We start from the raw sequence: 18,556 nt of genomic DNA on the forward strand, positions 1-18,556 counted from the left end.
ATATTTTGAAGTTTCGAGACTCCAGTTTCTCCACACAGCAAGGCAGAGTTTGAATGCCTGACACCTGACTTGTGTTTCCTTCCATTTTGTTATCTAAATTACGAAATCATTTACACAACTTGTGCCCGAGTCTACATAACAAATGAAAGAATGGGGCCTCTGACTGAGGCCCAACATACTCCATGATATCCAGAGTTCAATGCCATTCTCTCAACATTGTTTTCTTTTACCTTGGAACATCAGCCACGGCATTCTCTCAGTTAGCATGTAATGCTTTTTGTTTTTAACTTAAAAAAACTAGAGCGCGGTTGCATATTTGTTCCACTTTCAAAAAAAAGAGAAGTCAGCCAGTTTGCTTCACGGAGAAGCAGAGTCATTTCCACTTTGTGGCGGTGTTTGGAGCAGTGATAAGGGCGGCCCTGCCCGCTCAGCCGCTGTGGCCGCGGGGCTCACCTCGAGGATTTCCCCCAGTTTCCCATGTACAAGGATTCCTTCCCCGCAGGGTCCTTGCCAGATGTGAGGAATATGTGTCCTCGATGTGTTCGCAGGGACATGGTCAATAATCATTTGTAAGTGACTCCATAACCGTGCGGTTGATTACCTGGTACTTTTAGGATTTGAGGATTAAAAGCAAAGCGAGGTATTGCAGCGTGGCTTTTTGCCGGCTCTCCCTGTTCACTGTCGTGCTTGAGCCTCTCTCTACAGCTCTTTCAGTTTTACCTCCAGGTCATACATCTTTTGCCCTGAAATATGTCCAAGTATAGATAAGAAAACATAACAGTAAGATGAAGACGTTATAGCAGGCAGATGGGTCCCCTGGGGGACAGCGGAGAAACTAAGTCAGAGATGAGGGGAGGGGAAAGGAGCACGAGGCAGATAGCAAGTCTACCAACCCCCGCGGGAGTGTGGTGCCCTGTGGGTTATTTGGCATTTTCATGGTTGTGATTTCCTGCCTCTTCGGATGAACACTATGGGATAAGTGGGACAGGGGCTCCCTTTCCTGGGCTTTAAATGAAGGTTGAAGACTGAGGGGCTCTCCCAGGCCCTGCCGTTCTGAATCTACATCCTGCCTCCCCGACGCCATGGAGATGTCCACAAAGTCCGCACACGACCCATGACGTGGCCCTGCACATTCTGCCCCACACACGTTCCGGACTCACTTCCTAAAAGAGAGTTCTGGGTTCTCCCGTATCGGTGCTGGACTCCTTAGGTTGTAAAATATCACTTTTACCCAAGAAGCATACAGTGGTTCCTACAGGAAATGACCATTGACTATTTTGGGCCTCAGCAAGTGTTGCTTAGGAAAATTGGGGTGTGGGGTACCTGGGAGGCTCCGTTGGTTAAGCATCTAACTTTGGCTCAGGTCATGATCTCATGGTCATGGGATTGAGCCCTGCATGGGGCTCTGCACTGACAGAGGAGAGCCTGCTTGGGATTCTCTCTCTCCCTCTCTCTGTCTGCCCCTCCTCCCACCTTCTCTCAAAATAAATAAATAAACTCAAAAAAAAAAAATCACTGCCTCTAAAAAGAAAGAAAGAAAGAAAAAGAAAAGGCTGGGGTCCACAGATACGTCAGAGGATGAGTGGCTTTAGGGGGCCCCGTGTCCACTGGGTTAAGAGCTGCCGTTACCCCACAGGCCACAGGAGGAACCTCTGTAGTAATGCCCTTCAGAAAAGTCCCCCGAGATGCCCTCGGCACGGCCTGCTCTTGTGACCACTGGCTCCTCTGCAGTTCCCAGCCTGGTTTTGTCCACCTCAGGTTTTCTTCCTCAGTCTCACCTCTGTCTCCTTGGTGAGTCACGCATGGTTCCTGAGTTGATGCTATGGTTCACCCTGGTTTTCCAGCCCTTTTGATGGCATTTAATGCTCCTGGGGCCAATTCCTGATGTTTTTCAATCTCCCCCTTTCCCATCAAAGACACCTTCCAGGCCCAGCACTTTCCTGACTTAGGTTCTGCCGGTCCACATTGTGTCAGGCCTGGGGCTGGAGCTGTCTTGGAGAAGACCACCAAGAGGCATTTGGTGCTATCCCCTCTCCCCCTGCACCCCACACCCTTGCTTCTGATCTCCCAACATTTAAGACAAAATACAGATGTACGTGCATGTGTTTAGACCGAAGGATGTGCTGGGGTGTTTATTGTAACATCACTGAAAATGCAAAAGAAACAACCTGAATCTCTGCCAATAGGAATAGGTTATGATGTATCCAAGTAACAAAGGCAACTGTCTGTATATAGACATGAAATCATCTTGAAGATCAATTTTTGTAAGTTTATTTATTTATTTTGAAAGAGATGAAGAGAGAGAACTCCAAGCAGGCTCAGTGCTGACAGATGTGGGGCTGGAACTCACAAGCCATGAGATCCTAACCTGGCTGAGACCAAGAGTCAGGTGCTCAACAGACGGAGCCACCCAGGTGCCCTTAAGATCAATTCTTTTTTTAATTTTTAAAATTTATTCATATTTGAGAGAGACAGGGACAGCGTGAGTGAGGCAGGGGCAAAGAGAGGAAGAAAGGCAGTGCAGGCTCTGCACTGTCAGGGCAGAACTTGACAGGGGGCTTGAACTCATGAAACCATGAGATTATGACCTGAACTGAAACCAAGAGTCAGATGCTTAACCAAGTGAGTCCCCCAGGCGGCCTTTAAGATCAATTTTTAAGTGAAAAAGGCAAGGGCCAGAGCAGTATATAAATTTTGCTACCCTTTGTGCTAAAAAAAAAAAGAAAGAAAGAAAACAGGAAGTGATACATATGCATGGAGTTTTTCTGGAAGGCAACAGAAAGAGTGGGTTACTGCTGGGGAGGCACCATGAGTAAGTGGGGAAAGTGGTGGTAGTGAAATTTCCTTTCTGAGCTTAGTACCGTATGTCTAGTACCAGTTCAAAAGGTCTCACTAAAAACAAGGTAAATACTTCAGAAGCAACATAGCAATGTGGAAATAGACGGCATTGGGGATCACCCCTTAGTTGTAAGATTAGGACATCACGCCACCCACAGATTAGGGGTAAATAGTTGGTTCAGATTCTCACTACTATGAAGTGACAAGCTATGACTAGAAGCTTTGCCATCGCTTGGCACCTACGCTCTAGGGAATGCAGCTTCCAAACCCTCTGTAGCAGAACTTATAAAGGGTAGGGTTGGCCCCCAGGACAAGACATTCAAGACTCCGTTTCTTCATTTGTAAAATGTGAGCAAAGAAGTTGTTGGGGAGATGAAATTAGGTTGTGGCTGTTTATCCTAGATCCTAGCACGTGCTAAGCATTTGATAAATGCCAGCTTGGGAGGGCTGTAAGGAAGGTTATCATAGAAGTATCTGGAGATGAAGGTGTGTAGGGTAAAGAAAAATAAAACAGAGGGAAAGAGAGACCCCTTGATTCTCATTTATTTAAATAGTCACTAGAGATTCTGAGAGTAAATGACGCTTAGAATATATGTGAGAGGGATGTTGGGGGGAGAGAAACAGCCCCTTTCACTCCAAAATGTCACTAAGGGCCACCTGTGACCAGCGCTGCCCCTTATGCTAAAAAATAAATGTACACAACCCAGGACCATCTGGTGTGTTTCTATTTCTCTTTCATTCCTGAATTCTAAATATTCTCATTATTCCTGCTACCTTATTTCCTTTCTTCTTCTGGGGCCACAGGTCAAATGTTGACTCAAATCCTTCCTTGGAGAGGTGTGGAACACGTCCTGCTGTGCATCGGGGCTGAGGTGCTTAGAGGGGGCCCCACAAAGCTGCAGTCTCTGGGACCCACCCCTCTCCCTTCCCCTTTGTGCCAGGAAACTGCTTCCTTCCAGGTGAAGTGGTGAGAACGGGGGGTTCCCTCCTGTTCACCACTTTGTGCCTTGTGATCATTATATCCCTGTCTTATCAGAGGGAAAATATCATGTGAATTTCGAGGCCCAGTTTCAATGATAGGCCCTCTTGGGTTCAAATCCTCCTCCACAATAGCTCCGTGATCACGGGCACGCTGTGTTACCTCTTTGCCCCAGTTTCTATCTGAAAAAAATGGTGAGGACAAAATGAGATAATCTGGGTAAAAGGCAGAGCACAGGATTTGGCTTAGTAAATCCTCTATAAAGGTTAGCCAGAAATAGTGGCAGCAGCCTCAGTAAGCCTAGAAGGAAGCAAAAGAAATAAAAGAGAAGTCTGGGTATTCGAGGAAGGTCTGTAAGCATGGACCTCAGGGAATAGGGTCAGTACCACCAACTGCACCTGCCGGTGTGCCCCTCCCCTGCTCACCCCCAAACATGCCTGGTCATCACTGGCTGGATCATTAGTGAATGATGCTATTTGTCCCAACAGTTCTGTAAGCCAGGCAACTCTAATGAGGAGATTGTCCTACTGGACAAATACCTTTTCCTGGATCAGGGTGATATATGATGCATCAAAGCTTTTAATATATGTGTTAATATTATTACCTTATTACCTATTTCAAAGACATAAATACAAGACAAGGTGATTTAACCCCGACAGAGGTCAATACATGGTAGATCATTTTTAGAATTCTGCTTTTGGGGGTGGCTGGGTGGCTCACTTGGTTAATCACCCGACCCTTGGTTTCAGCTCAGGTCATAATCTCACAGTTTCATGAGTTCAAGCCCCGCATCGAGTTCTGTGCTGACAGCACAGAGCCTGCTTGAGATCCTCTCTCTTCTCTCTCTCTCTCTCTCTCTCTCTCTCTATCTCCCCCTGACTTGCACTGTCTCTGTCTCTCTCAAAGTAAATAAACTTAAAAAAAAAATTCTGCTCTTGGCATAAACACATGAGGAACACCAGCTAGCTATATTCTGCAGTTTGTAATCGATTCTGATGTTTTTGGGGCGGCATTTACCAATGTGATTCCCTGTTCTTGGGGGAAATGGAAATCTTCATCTATAGAGTCAAACAAGAAATTAGATTGTGATCAAACATATTTTTATAAGTTAAATCAGAGGAATTAGTTGTCATTCGATCATGTAAATAGATAAGGCACGGAGTTCGCTGTTACTCAGAAACAGACAATGGCTTAAAGCAGCTGACTTTTCTGTTTGCATAGCACCTTTCACTTAGAATATTCATGCACACACACAAAAAGAGAATATTCACATAAGTCATTTTATTTGATAATTTTTCTATCGCCTAAACTCATGCTCTTTTCCTCAGTGGGCCCCGTTTGAATGAGAGGCCATATTATGGCGTAGTAGGATGCAAACCTTCGGCGTGCCTGACTGTGGTCACTACACAGCCAAGTTAGGAAAGATTTCTCAGATAATCATCAGGCCAATAGTCCTTCCCTGTCCTATCATGAGCCCCAGGATGGTTTCTCAGCGCAATCTGAAATTCAAAGAGAATAAACTTGTTTGTACATTCTTAATAGAGAAAGTTCTTTTTATTCCAGGCAAAGACGCTTTCTATTAAATACATTTAAATATTGGTGCAGTTTCCTCAGTCTCTAAGGGAACTTCCCCCTCGAGAATTTCCCTTTACAAATGAAATACACGTGATGTTTTTATTTAGCATTCAGGAAGACTTCTGTCAGATAATCTCAGAGACTCTGTTTTTTACAGAATGTGAGACTGATGCTGAAATCTAATCAGTCTCCCCAGTTTCCAAGAATTCTTCCACACTGATGGGTAACCTTTGATGAAAAATTAGGACACATGCATACCTACGTGTTGAGTGGCAAGTAGTTGACTTTCAGGAAATATGAATTTAGAGTTATCCAGAAATGTGAGATGTTCTGGAATATCACCCTTGACATAACAAAGCTTCTCAATGCCCTTTGGGTAAGTGTGTCTAAAGTCAAGGTCAAGGCCAAACTATCTGTATCAGTGGAAGGTTTGTCTCAGCTCCATCTGATTCCATGTTCAATATACTCCCAGCTTGAGCTCCATTTATACTCTGTCACAGGAACCAGATGACCAAATGCAGTAGATCAAGTTTACCACTGGATGCATGTAGGATAAATGTAAAAATCATTGAAAACATAACATACTAGCTCTGTCTCCATGGCAATCTCAATTTTGTGTGTGTTCCCTCAGGCATTTTGGAGGAGCCGGAACAGTCAGGATATATGGACCTGGAACTAGAACATGAAGACTCTACTATTCAGACGACCACAGCCTGGTCCGCTGCAGTGACCACAGCACAGTTTGCTGCAGTGACCACAGCAATGTTAGTTACAGATACAAATTTTACCTACATTGAGGAGGATTCAGATCAGCTAGAGTTTATATTAATGGTGTTGATCCCACTGATTTTATTGGGCATCCTATTTGTATCACTGGTAATCCTTGTAACGCACTATAAAAGGAAAAGAGCTAAACAAGGTAAATATTCTGTGTGTTCCCATTTCCAGGCAATTGCTTCATGCGTTAATTAACAATCAATAAAGCAAAACCACTTTCTGCTTTTACACAGGGCCTTCTAGCCAAGGATCTCAGAGTGCCTTACAGACACGTGAGTATGATCCCGATTAATAATGCTTGTCTGGAGCTGGGGATGGGGAGGAAAAGGAAGAGAGAGGTTTTAAAATTAAGCAACAAGGATGATATAAAATTTTAAGGGGAGAATATTCCCTTAGTTTTCAAACAGAGAGTGGCTTCACCCTCAATTGAAATTTAAAACACACAATTGCCATCTCTGTGCTTAATCCACAGACAAGGGCCTGGGCTAGTACTGGCCAATGGACCCATGAAACATTCGCTGATTTGGAGGAAATGATGGAGCTGGCAAAGCAGTGGGTCAGATTGGGGTTGAGGATGGGGCGGCTGAGACCTGGAGATTCTCCCATGTGTATTTCTGCCCATGATACTTTCTCCTCCATGCCACGTCTCAATTTGATTGTTTAAAGGCCTGAGTAAGGCATCGTTCTTATTCTCATTAAAGCTATGCCAACTTTTGTATGAAATTCCTAATTGGCTAAAGATTACCATCATCAGTCTGAAAGCAACCTGACAGAGAATTCCCTAGGTCTGAGCTACACTCTAGGGGTATTCCTTTCCAATTCACAGAGCGACACATACTAGGTGTCAGAGTGGTTCTAAGTCCAAAGGAGACCTGAGTACTTTTGGCTTGTGCTGGTAAAAAGGACCCCAATTAGAGTGTTAAGTTGAAGCCTTTAATTATTCCAAAAAAATCACTCAAGGGATGAGACCATCCCTAATAAGCTCCATATTGATAGGTACAAACAAAACTCACTGTCTATCCCTCACACTCACTAATGGGGCACCTCTGGCTTCGAGATCACGCTCTTGGCCTGTGGGTCTTGCTCACCGTCCTCACACCAGAAGAGGCTGTGAGGTCATGGCAGGAGTTACAAATGGTCATTTTCCATTATGCCAGCAGGTGTGGTAAATGTGAGCTGGAGAAGAAGCACTGATGTGCATTACCTTTCTTGGCAGGAGCCAATATAACAGATTCCAGGGGAGTAGGAAATACACATGTTTCTCCACTGCTTGAAATTTCACGGTGACCTAGTAACAGTGGTCACATGGGAGCTGCTTTGTAAAGCTAAGGAAAAAGATAAAGCAAACAGAGCTGTCTGGACCCCATTTTTGTGACCTCAGGGAAAGTAAGAATTTCCTGCCTAAACCATAGTCGTGCAGCCCGTCTTACCTAACGATGTCATGGGGCTTGGGGGGAGGGTGTGGGGTGTCCTGTCAAATGTTCATGCTCTTAGGCTCTAAATACAGAAAGGGCTTTTGGCTTGACCTTCCTTGTAAGAATCTCAGAGTTCAAATGCCATTCATGACCAAGAACTGGCTTCATTCTCAAACATGGATTGTGGGTCCCGCACCGGAGCCACATTTGAAGTGTTTGCTGTTCCCGGAGCATGGCTTACTGTTCCATGATGCTCACATGCCTGGCTGACACTATTCAGCTGTTTGAGATTTCCTTCTTGTCTGCAAATTGCCACCCTACTCTTCAATGCCTGGTTCTTTTATGAAGCCTTGAGTAATCACTCCCTGAGCAAAATTAATCACCACCTCTTCTGTGCACTTACACACTGTGTTCACACTTACGTGCACAGTATTTACACTGGCATAAGTTGATGACTTGTCTTCTTTTATTTTTTGGTCTCTCTTACTAGGTGATGTTCTCTTTTTTTTTAATGTTTTATTTATTTTTGATAGAGAGAGACAGAGCATGAGAGGGGGAGGGGCAGAGAGAGAAGGAGACACAGAACCGGAAGCAGGCTCCAGGCTCTGAGCTAGCTGTCAGCACAGAGCCTGACGCGGGGCTCGAACCCACGAATGTGAGATCTGACCTGAGCCGAAGCTGGAGGCTTAACCGACTGAGCCACCCAGGTGCCCCGGTGATGTTCTCTTTAAGGCCCAAGAGAATCAAGAACTTGTCTTATTTATCTTGTTTAATAGTATGACATCGAGGTTAGAGTGTGGAGTCTGGAACCACACTGCCCTGTTGTCTTTTTTCTTAGTCCTCTGACCTCTCTGATTCAGTTTCTGCATCTGTGAAATGGGCAAATCTGACACCTAGCTGACAGATATGGTATGAGAATTAAATGGATTCATGTATTTAAATCACTTAGTAAAAAGAGTAGCTGACATATTGTGTTAGCTTACTAGTATGATTATCCCTTTTACCTAACACAGTGTCTAACCTATGTTAGCTGCTCGATAGATATTTGTTGAATGAGTCAAGAAAACAATGTTAGAACTTTTTTTTAAAGAACACCTGTTCTCAGAGATGATAAATTTGCAACTTATTCTTAATACCAATTGGCACATTCTTCTTAGTTTAAATATGTCTCACTTTAAGAGAACACAACACAGGGGCACCTGGGTGGCTCAGTAGGTTAAACCTCTGACTCTTGGCTTCGGCTCAGGTCATGATCTCATGGTTTCATGAATTTGAACTCCACATCAGGCTCTGTCCTGACACAGGGGAGATTGCTTGGGTTTCTCTCCCACTTCCTCTGCCCCTCCCTGATTCACACTGTCTCTGTCTTTCTGAAAATAAATAAATAAACCTTAAAAAGAGAGAGAACAACACAGACATCTTGAAATGTCAAAACAATTGCTAATTACAAGTTTTGATAGAGAGAGCTTTATTTATATTTTTTCTTATATTAGTCACTCCTTTGGTGTAGATACAGTTAACTGCTTACCAGATGGATGCCTCTTCAAACAAACTAAGTGCTGAAAGGTTAACAACTACTGTCCACTGAGGTCCCCCTATTCATATAATGCAACATTATAATGCAAGTCAATAAAAGGAGAATATTTAAATTAACAAAATGTTACTTAAATATTTTTCCAGGATAAATAAAACTGTCATACTGGGTCAGACCATCAGTTTGCTTGGAAAGTATCAAAACAACGGTTTGTGGGAGGACACAGATGATGTCCCCTCAGAAAGTCAGAAATAGACACGTTGGTATTTCCCCCTCCCCCCACCCGAATAGAGCCTGGTATGCTCTTCTGCACCAGTTTGACCACTTGGGGGGCGCCTTGCCAACACATTTAGAAAGAACAGGGGTGGCTTAGTCAGTTAAGTGTCTGACTCTTGATTTCTGCTCAGGACATGACCTTGTGGTTGGTGGGTTCGAGCCCCATGTCAGACTCTGTGCTGTCATTTCAGAACCTGCTTGGGATTCTCTCTCTCCCTCTCTTCCTGCCCTTCCCCTGCTCTCTTGCGTGCATGCTGTCTCTCTCTCTCTCACAATAGATAAAAATAAAACATATTGAAAAAAAAGAAAGAACATTTCTTCCAATTGAAAATTATGCTGTTTTTCTTTGGGCCTGTCTGTCGATCTCCAGTCCAGGAAAAGGGAAATGCTATGTAGTAACCTGATGTTCTAGTACCATTCTTCCTCAACCTGCAGGCATTAAATTTGCAGTGTTATTATTTAACGTTTATGACGTGTTTCGATGTGCTGTGCCTCTCTGAGAGAGCTGCAGGGGAAACAGCTAGCGGTAAACCATCCCTTTAAACAGGCTGTGGCTACGTGACACCTGGGGCTGCTCAGTAACTCTCCAGAAAGAGACTGTCTCTTGCTCAGTGCTCAGCGAGAAAAAAAGATAAATGAGCCATGCTCCCGTGCGGCTCCTGCCCTCAGCCCCTCACCCTGGGGATGCCACGATCTGAGGAGCACAGAGGAGGGTGGCGGAGAGTGGGGGCACTGTCAGGCTGAGTGGGTGTACCTGGGAACTGTGCGCGGAGGATGAAGTGGGTAGGAGGGTATGAAATGGAAGAGCTGTAGGAGGGAAAATGGAATCAAGTGCAGGTGGGGGCCTGTGTAAGAGGTGCATTTGCCCTCCGGTTGCAAAGGGAGTAGATGGCTATTAATAAAGAGATCTAGGCCAGGTGGAGTGGAGCAGGCAGGGCCTGATTACTGAGACGGTAATCGGTCTCCCTCCTGGTTTAATGCCCTGCTCCGGTGTGCTCTCCCAGATGTTTTGCTGTTGCCATGGTGGCTGGGGCAGGGGTAATGGTCTCGGGGCAGGGGAGACGAGGCCGCAGAAGGCTTTCTGCTCTGTTTGAATACTGATTCCAGGAGCTTCATGTGTGGTGCATCTGGAGCACTTTTGTAATGGGGTTTTAAACTTTTCCATCATCTGCATGCAGGGTTAGCTTTCCCTCACCACAAAGCCTGCGGGTGCTTAAATTATAAAGAGAAATCCGTGCCCTCTCCGGTGAGGCTGAGGGGCCACCTGCTCTCTGAGAAATTAGTTGGGGGCGATTTACTAAGCAGGGAAAGAGGGGGAAGGAAGGAGAGGGAGTGACGAAACAGGAGGATCGTTATGGGTCACCTGTAGGGGAGGCTCGGTTGTGTAGGGGCTTTATTTACAGCAAAATCCTCTAAGGAAATAGGACGTCAATTTTAGATGAAAGATATAGACAGATAAAATAGAAGATGAACATACTCCCCTCTCCCCAGTCCAAGTGTCGGAGGAATCAGGCACCTGCAGGAAGTTTTGGGTTCAGGGGGCAGAAAGGTATAACCCACAGGCCCTGGCAGGTGAGCAGTGGAGGCTCAAAACTTCCATCTGTGCCCAGCTTTCCTTGATCAGCAATGCCACAAAAGCTTGCCAACCCGCAGGAAATTGCAGCAGTTCCCAGCTGCCAGGAGCTCCGTCCCAGGTGCCTGCTGGTTGTGTTTCCTCCATGGGAACCTGCATTTCTGCAGGCCAGGCAAAGAGACCTGCAATTGCCAAGGACCAGGACCAGGACCATTCGGTGGACCTGTGCCAAGTGGTTTGCTTCTCAATGGTTTTCACATTGTGAAAGGTGCTGTGGGCTTATGCTATCCGCTCACTTGACATCATTGCTTTACGTCACTGGATGCGTCGGTTTCCCTGACAAGCAAAATGGAGCTTGGGCTGAGGCATTGGGCTCTGATTCTTGCCACACGTTCATCTGGAGTCTGATGGGCATTTGGCAAACTGTTGCCTGGTTGTCACTTCAACCACAGCAACAAAAAGCAAATTTGCTCAAAGCTTCGCTTTTATGACATTGCTAAGTCCAAAACATTGGGCATGAATTTAACCCATGTTAGACCATCCAGATTAAGACCTACTCATTTATTCAATGCATATTTACTGGGTGTTTGCAGGTACTGTGCTAGCTGGATGGGAAGTGGCAGATAGCGGGACTACATGATAGGTGTGATCTCTGTCCTTCTGAGACTATGTTTTAGTGGGAGCAACAGACAAAATTAAGCAGGGGGATTGATCCATGACAAATGTGGCAAATGCTATGAGGAAGCTAGCAAGGTGCTGAGCTGGGGCACAACTAGAAAGGTGGGCCCTACTTCAGAGACAGGAGGTGTGGGGGTACTCCTCAAGGAGAGAGTAAAAGCTGAGATCAGAAGGAGGTGAGGGTTCAGCCCTGCAAGCAGCAGGGGTGAGAGCAGACCTCCAAGGGAAGCCCTGATGGAGTGCCCCACCACCTGCTCCAGGACAAAGGGACAGTCACAGTGTTGGGCCTGGTGTGTCACAAGGAGATACAGCAGCAGTGTGTTGGGCGGGAACATGTTGGGGGAAAGGGCCGAGGCACAGTCCCTCTTGTCTGACTCTCTCTTGCTTCCCATTGCCACGGTTTTCTTCTTCATATGGATTAAAGAAAAGAAAAAGGGAGAAACATCTGATCTGAAGTTAACGCTCTCAGAGAACCGTCATATCTTTAAAAAAAACAGATTTTTCACGTGGTAAATGAGAACCTCTTTTCAATACGGTGCATGTTTGACTTAGGGGTTATTGCTCCCTTAAAAATGCAATTTACTTAGAGTCATCTCTTGTCTTTGTAAAGGAAATTTCAGCTGCTGTTGAACTTAAAATGTTCTAGACAATGAAAGCTAACATGACCTTTATATCTATTCTCTTTAGATGAACTGGGAAGTGAGAACATCAAAGTGTAAGTTCCTGCTGTCCTCCGCCCAGCTCCGTGTAGACAAGGATGTCCTGGAGAGGAGTAGATGAGAGAGCCATCTGCCTTTTTAAAACTTTTCGTACTGACACCCTCGAGGGTCCTCTTGCTTCCTGGGCCCTGGGAGAGGGCCCTTAGCCGCCTGCAGGGGTGATTGGTGGTGGGGTGGAGGGGGGAGGATGCACCTGTTTCCCAGCCTCAATTCAGTGGGGCATCTGGGTGAAGAGCAGGGTCCACTTCAGAAAAAGAAATCTTTTGTGACGGCTACCAGTTCCAAATGCATCACAGGTAAATATTCTGACCCTAGGTGTATGTTAAGGACATTGGTTCATTTATTCTGATTAAAAATTTTATCACCAGGAAAAATAACATTTCCTGGTACGAAAGGGGAGCCCTGGTAGAAACAAAGTTCAAGCTGCAGAATCAGAGCGAAGGCCAGGCCGGGAGGGAGAAGAGGAATGGGGTGGGGGAGAGGAAGGAAGGATGGAGCGGGCAGTGGGCAGAGAGAGAGAACAAGATTCCACCAGAAGAGTGTTCTGGGGCCATGTCACTGCCTCCTCCCGCTTTCCCCCAGCAACCTTGCCTGTTTAGACACTTGCTGGCTTCCTCTACACGCCCTCCTCTCACACCCAGGCTCCTCTACACGCCTTCCTTTCACGCCCCAAGCTGTGGTTCAGAGCTGGTGGTCTCCTCCCCAAACCCATTTACCAGGGGCTTCTTTCCCATAACCGTGTGCTCTGAGTCCTGGTACGTGAGGGCAATGGGTTTCTGAAAGCAATGACTTCATTTCTCTATGTCAGAAAAGCCTGGGAATTAAAGGAGAGGTGATAAAAGCAGCCGGTCCACAGCGGCCTCTTGACCTGGGGCACAGATCAGAAACCTCAAGGAAAGGGAAGTGAAATTAAGCAAGGCTAACATGCTAAACAGGGCAACTCCCCAGAGGAGCCTCATGGTAGAAGCCTGGCTGCTCAAGTTGGTGCCTCCAGGGAAGCAGTCAGTCTCCTGGGCCCCCTTGCAGCCCAAGAGCTGGGCTCTGCGCCTTCCATCAGTGATAGATGAAGGTTTATCATAGTTTGAGCCTTTCTCCCTCTTAGACTTTGGTGGACAGGGCAAAGCCCCAATCTGCAGCAGAGTGTGACACCAAATCAAGCTCGCCTTTCCCCCAGCCAACATTCTGGACTTTCCCAAAATGAAACTCATCACCCACACCTCTGTCTGTTTCTGTTCTCCCTCTAGCCCCATTTTTGAGGAAGACACACCCTCTGTCATGGAAATCGAAATGGAAGAGCTTGACAAGTGGATGAACAGCATGAATAGAAGTGGTATGTGGTAACCTGGAGTTGCTTTTTCTGTGCTCTCTGGTATGTGAAGGTTGCAACGGTTTTGTAAATGTCCTGTAAATCCTGGAATGTGACGGCGTGAACCCAATCCCTGTTAGATCTAGAGCATGCAGATAATCACCTTGGGTCTGACTATCCTTAAAGACTCAGTTTATGGGGCACCTAGGTGGCTCAGTTGATTAAGCATCCGATTCTTGATTTCAGCTCAGGTCATGATCTCACAGTTTATGGGATCAAGCCCTACTGCAGGCTCTGTGCTCATAGTGGTGAGCCTGCTTGTGATTCTCTCTCTCTCTCTCTCTCTCTCTCTCTCTCTCTCTCTCTCTCTCTCTCTCCCTCCCTCCCCTCCTCTGCTTGTGCTCTCTCTCTGTCTCTCTCTTTCTCTTTCTCTCAAAATAAGTAAATAAACATTAAAAAAAAGACTCAGTTTAATTACTTCATCCCATGGTACGATTTGTTTTTATTTTTGTACAATCTTTTCAAACGACCTTTTCCAAGAGGAGGATGGTTTATTATTTTTTCAAACAAGGAGCTCTCTGGGTCCAAATTATTGGGAAAAAGCTAGCATCTGGCATTACTTTATCTACTGTAGAATTTAGAGATTTATGATTTTAATCTGTATATGGATATAAAACTTTGCCACATATAATTACATAGACCAATCAGTACTGTTCAGTGTAATAGATGCCAGCCAGATGTGGCTATTTAAATTAAATTTTAAGAAATTAAATAAAGTTAAAAATCTTGTTCTTCAGTCACACTAGCCACATTGTAAGTGCTCAGTAGCCACCTGGGGCGCATAACTACTGTACTATACAGCAGAAATCTAGAACATTTCTATCGCTGAAGAAAGTTCTATAGGGCAACACTAATATAGATAGCAATAGAACTTATTTCCTAATTGATATCTGTAGTAACTGCTGTATGTGTTCCTTACTTTTCGTTAAATCAATATTTGGATTTTTAAAAAGATGGTAGCGCAGCACCTGGGTGGCTCAGTCAGTTAAGCATCCTACTTTGGCTCCAATCATGATCTCACAGTTTGTCAGTTCAAGCCCCACATTGGGCTCTGTGCTGCGAGTTCAGAGCCTGGAGGCTGCTTCGGATTCTGTGTCTCCCTCTCCTTGACCTTCCCCTGCTTGTGTTCTGTCTCTCTCAAAAATAACTAAACATTAAAAAAAATTATTTGTAAATAAATAAAAAGTTAAAAAAAAGATGGTAGTTGTTTTTTCCCTTTTAAAATGCCTATAAAATCAGTAAAAATTTTTAATGCTCAGGTTATATTAATAAAATCCACTATTTATATTATCATATCATTTGTACTTTCAACATTCAACTTTAAAAAAATACCCTGGGGTTTGTCAGATTCAACGATGGTGAAGCCCCCAAATCCAGAGACCTATTATTAGAATTACTGTACCACAGGCTTATCAGTGTAAGCTTTCCTGAAGATTAGAGCCCCTCAATGAACTTGTACAATTTTGAACAGTACAGTTTTTCATAGCCCAATTCTGAGGCAAGTATGGCTCTGTAAAGCATTTGAGGACAGGGGAAGGTCACTGAGATAATCCTTAAGGCAGTTTCATTTTGCTGTTTTTAGTTTATAAAATATACACACATAATAATTTGGAAAATGAAAAAAAAGCAGAAAGAAGAAAAAAATTACACCACTCCAAGGCAGTCCCTCTTAATAGTTTGACATCTTTCCTTTTATGTCTAAGTTAACTATAAGGCATCAGGATCCCATTACACTCACAAACCCAGAAAAGGCATTTCTAGTTCATAACTACAGCAGAGAGTTATTTTGACACATAGGTGATGGAGTTGATGGATTTTGTTTTTTCTTAAAAATATCTGTGACATGAGAGGAGAGAACTCTGATGACTTTAAGAAGGTTACTTCTTCCTCAATTTACTTAACTGCTTTTCGATCGTGTGTCCTGGCTGAAATCATTCCGCAGGCACATCAGGACCTCTGGTAAAGCTATTTTATTGCAGTGTCAAACCTGAAACATGCAGATTCTAGCTTTTGGAGCACCAGTGGGGTTCTTCAGGGACTGAATAACTAAGCCGTGATGAATTGTGCCCTTTCCAACAGGGCCAGAGGCATGTGGAAGTCTTGTATCTGTGCTACTAATGCTTTTTTTCCATTTCAAGAGCCTTGCCATCATTAATCTCTTAACCTCTGGAACTCCCTAGCGAGAACATTTCTGCACAAGGAACCAGATAGAGCAGGGAAATGTGGTGCTCAAATGTATGAGTTTTGTGGGTAGAAAATCGAATTTTGGTGATTAACAACGAGTTTGCTTTTATTCTGTCCTAGCTGACTGTGAATGTTTACCTACTTTAAAGGAAGAAAAGGAATCAAACCACAACTCAAGGTACTTCTAATTTCTGCCATTGATTATATGTGTATGGGGAAGGGGATTGGAGACCACGGTAGAGCACTTTTGCTTACTGTCTCTGCGCCTGCAAATTTTATATGACGATTTACATGGGTATACATGTATGTAGTGTGGAGAAAAGAAAGTGTGAGTTATTGCAAATAGAAGGTACAAAGTAAATATCCTAGTGACTCTATATTTTTAAGAAAATTAGTATTGGCATTTTCTTGCCCTTCTAAAGAGATGCTGTTGAGTCAACTTCTGTTTTAGCCATAAAACTCTCCAATTGTAATGAACTATAAGTTTGTTTACCGTGGATGAATAGATGTTTGGTAAGGAAAACAGATGGAAATGACAGGCTTACAGGGAATAACTATAAATATGAGTGAGCAGAATGAACATGTAAAAAACAAAACAGAACAAAACAAACCCCCACCTGGATTGGATTGTCATAGGAGAGAAATTAAATGAGAATTTAAAAGACATATTCCATTCTACCACTAGGTGGCTCTGCCTGATAGAAAATTTTAGTGTTCGGCACACCACAATTTGTTTAAATTTTGCTATCTTTTGTGAGGCTAGAAATGACCACGCTTGGGGTGTTTTTGATCAGAATACTGTTTGGTCAGTATTTGATACATGGAAGTATCAAAGGAGAAAGGATGGATGATTCAGTAACGTGGGGACTTATTCCATATAGCAGCACTGTGATTTGGGGGGCACCAAATTGTTGGTAGCAGTGACTCAGAGGTGATCAGGGAGTAGAGAATTGGCTGAGCCTGTGTCTGAGACTTTACACTTCTGTTGGAATAAATAGAATGAACTTTCAGAGCAGGGTAAATACCACCTGTCTTCTCTCCCTCCATGTTAACCAGAGGTACTGTGCCCATCATCTTAAATGCTTCCCGAGTTCAGACACTTGTCACAGGCATTCCCTGAGGCTTGGAGCCTTGCAGGGAAAGACTGATAGGAGATGGCGATCGGGGCAGTCAGATGTTTGTCTTCTGGACCCTTATTCTGCACCTTCTCTTAAACCTTGTCCAGAAGTCATCACCTTACGTCTCCCACATCACGCCCCTGCCATCTTACTGAGGTAAACCTCAGCTCTGATTCGGAAGCCCACTCCTTATTGCAGATTTCAGTCAGCATTACCTGTCTAGGTATTTGCATGTTAAAAATTCATCACTAGTTCAGGAAAAAAAAATCTATCCTATGTAAATGAGGTACCAGATATTAACAAGTAGATGAAAGGAAAAAAATGCTAGCGGGGGCATCACAAAGGAAATTACAAAGGAATATTTTCTCTGCATTTTAGTCCTACTGAAAAATGAACCACTGTGTATGGTCAGCGCATGGCTCAGCTCACCACCAAAACCCTATACATATCTTATGACTGTATTTCTGAAGGGCACCCTTAAGTGATGTGGAATACTGGTGGTTTTTATGTATCTGCCTCTTGATTTTTGAAACTATTGGCAACACAGAAGAAACGTAATGTTTGGGAACTATGTGGTTGTGAAAGCATCTGAGAAATCACACTTTTGAAATATTGAAATGTTGGTCTTTGAAATAAGGTCTAGGTCATTTCTGCCTGTAGGACAAAAACCTTTAGCCTAGGTACTGTCACCTAGGAAATTAACCAGTTAGAGGGTAAATAACGGCATACCTGTTCTGGTTTTGTAATAATCCTATTGTTTATTTTATGATTCATGTCTGAGCTCAATGACATAAAAATGGATCACTTCAATATTTCTCAGGAACATCTAGCTTAGCGTAATAAAGAATTTTGTGAATTTCTTCCTGTTTCCTCTCTTCTCTTCACCTTTTTTAAAAAAGAAAAGTATGATTATTTATATAATTTTACAAAATATATTTACTGAACACCTATTATGAACACCTAATGTCAGGCAGTGTCTGGCATTGTCTACATCATGCCAGTTCAGCCAGTTAAAAGTGAAATAATCTGGGTGCACCTGGGTGGCTCAGTCAGTTGAGCATCCAACTTTGGCTCAGGTCATGATCTCATGGTTCATGGGTTCGAGCCCAGCATCGGGCTCTGTGCTAACAGCTCAGAGCCTGGAGCTTGCTTCAGATTCTGTTTCTCCCTCTCTCTCTGACTCTTCCCTGTTCACGCTGTCTCTTTCTTTCTCTCAAAAATAAATAAATGTAAAAAAAAATTTTTTTAAGTGAAGTAATCTGTAGACATAAGCCTGGAACTCAGAGATGTTAAGTGGTTTGTCCAATTTACACAGCAAGTTTATGATGAAGTTCAATATTTCTTTTAAAACTACATTTTCATTTCCTTTTATTAATTAGTTAAAATAAGAGGTATGCCATCACTTAAAAGACAAATTAGAGATTAAAAAAGAAGGAACACACAGCAGCAAAAGAGGCAGCCCCCATGAGGCCGGAACGTGAAAGTATTTGGTAGATGATGTATCCTTCATTCCATGTATTCGTT

At 43.9% G+C, this 18,556-nt stretch overlaps 1 protein-coding gene across 2 annotated transcripts in view; it reads left to right on the top strand.

Moving 5' to 3' along the window:
* Nucleotides 1-18,556, top strand: part of TMEM154 (transmembrane protein 154) — a 40,505-nt gene that overhangs the window by 14,541 nt on the left and 7,408 nt on the right. Inside the window, exons 2-7 of one of the 2 annotated variants that reach the window (XM_029940086.1) lie at nt 6,024-6,311; nt 6,403-6,441; nt 12,333-12,360; nt 13,609-13,694; nt 16,035-16,092; nt 17,411-18,136. In XM_029940086.1, coding sequence (XP_029795946.1) covers nt 6,024-6,311; nt 6,403-6,441; nt 12,333-12,360; nt 13,609-13,694; nt 16,035-16,092; nt 17,411-17,426 — 515 coding nt within the window. In that variant the 3' untranslated portion in view covers nt 17,427-18,136. Of the gene's footprint in view, nt 1-6,023; nt 6,312-6,402; nt 6,442-12,332; nt 12,361-13,608; nt 13,695-16,034; nt 16,093-17,410; nt 18,137-18,556 lie in introns of those variants that run through there. The other variant, XM_029940077.1, reaches the window with a different exon arrangement.

Source organism: Suricata suricatta, chromosome 1, assembly GCF_006229205.1.
Source record: "Suricata suricatta isolate VVHF042 chromosome 1, meerkat_22Aug2017_6uvM2_HiC, whole genome shotgun sequence".
Classification (NCBI taxonomy): domain Eukaryota; kingdom Metazoa; phylum Chordata; class Mammalia; order Carnivora; family Herpestidae; genus Suricata; species Suricata suricatta.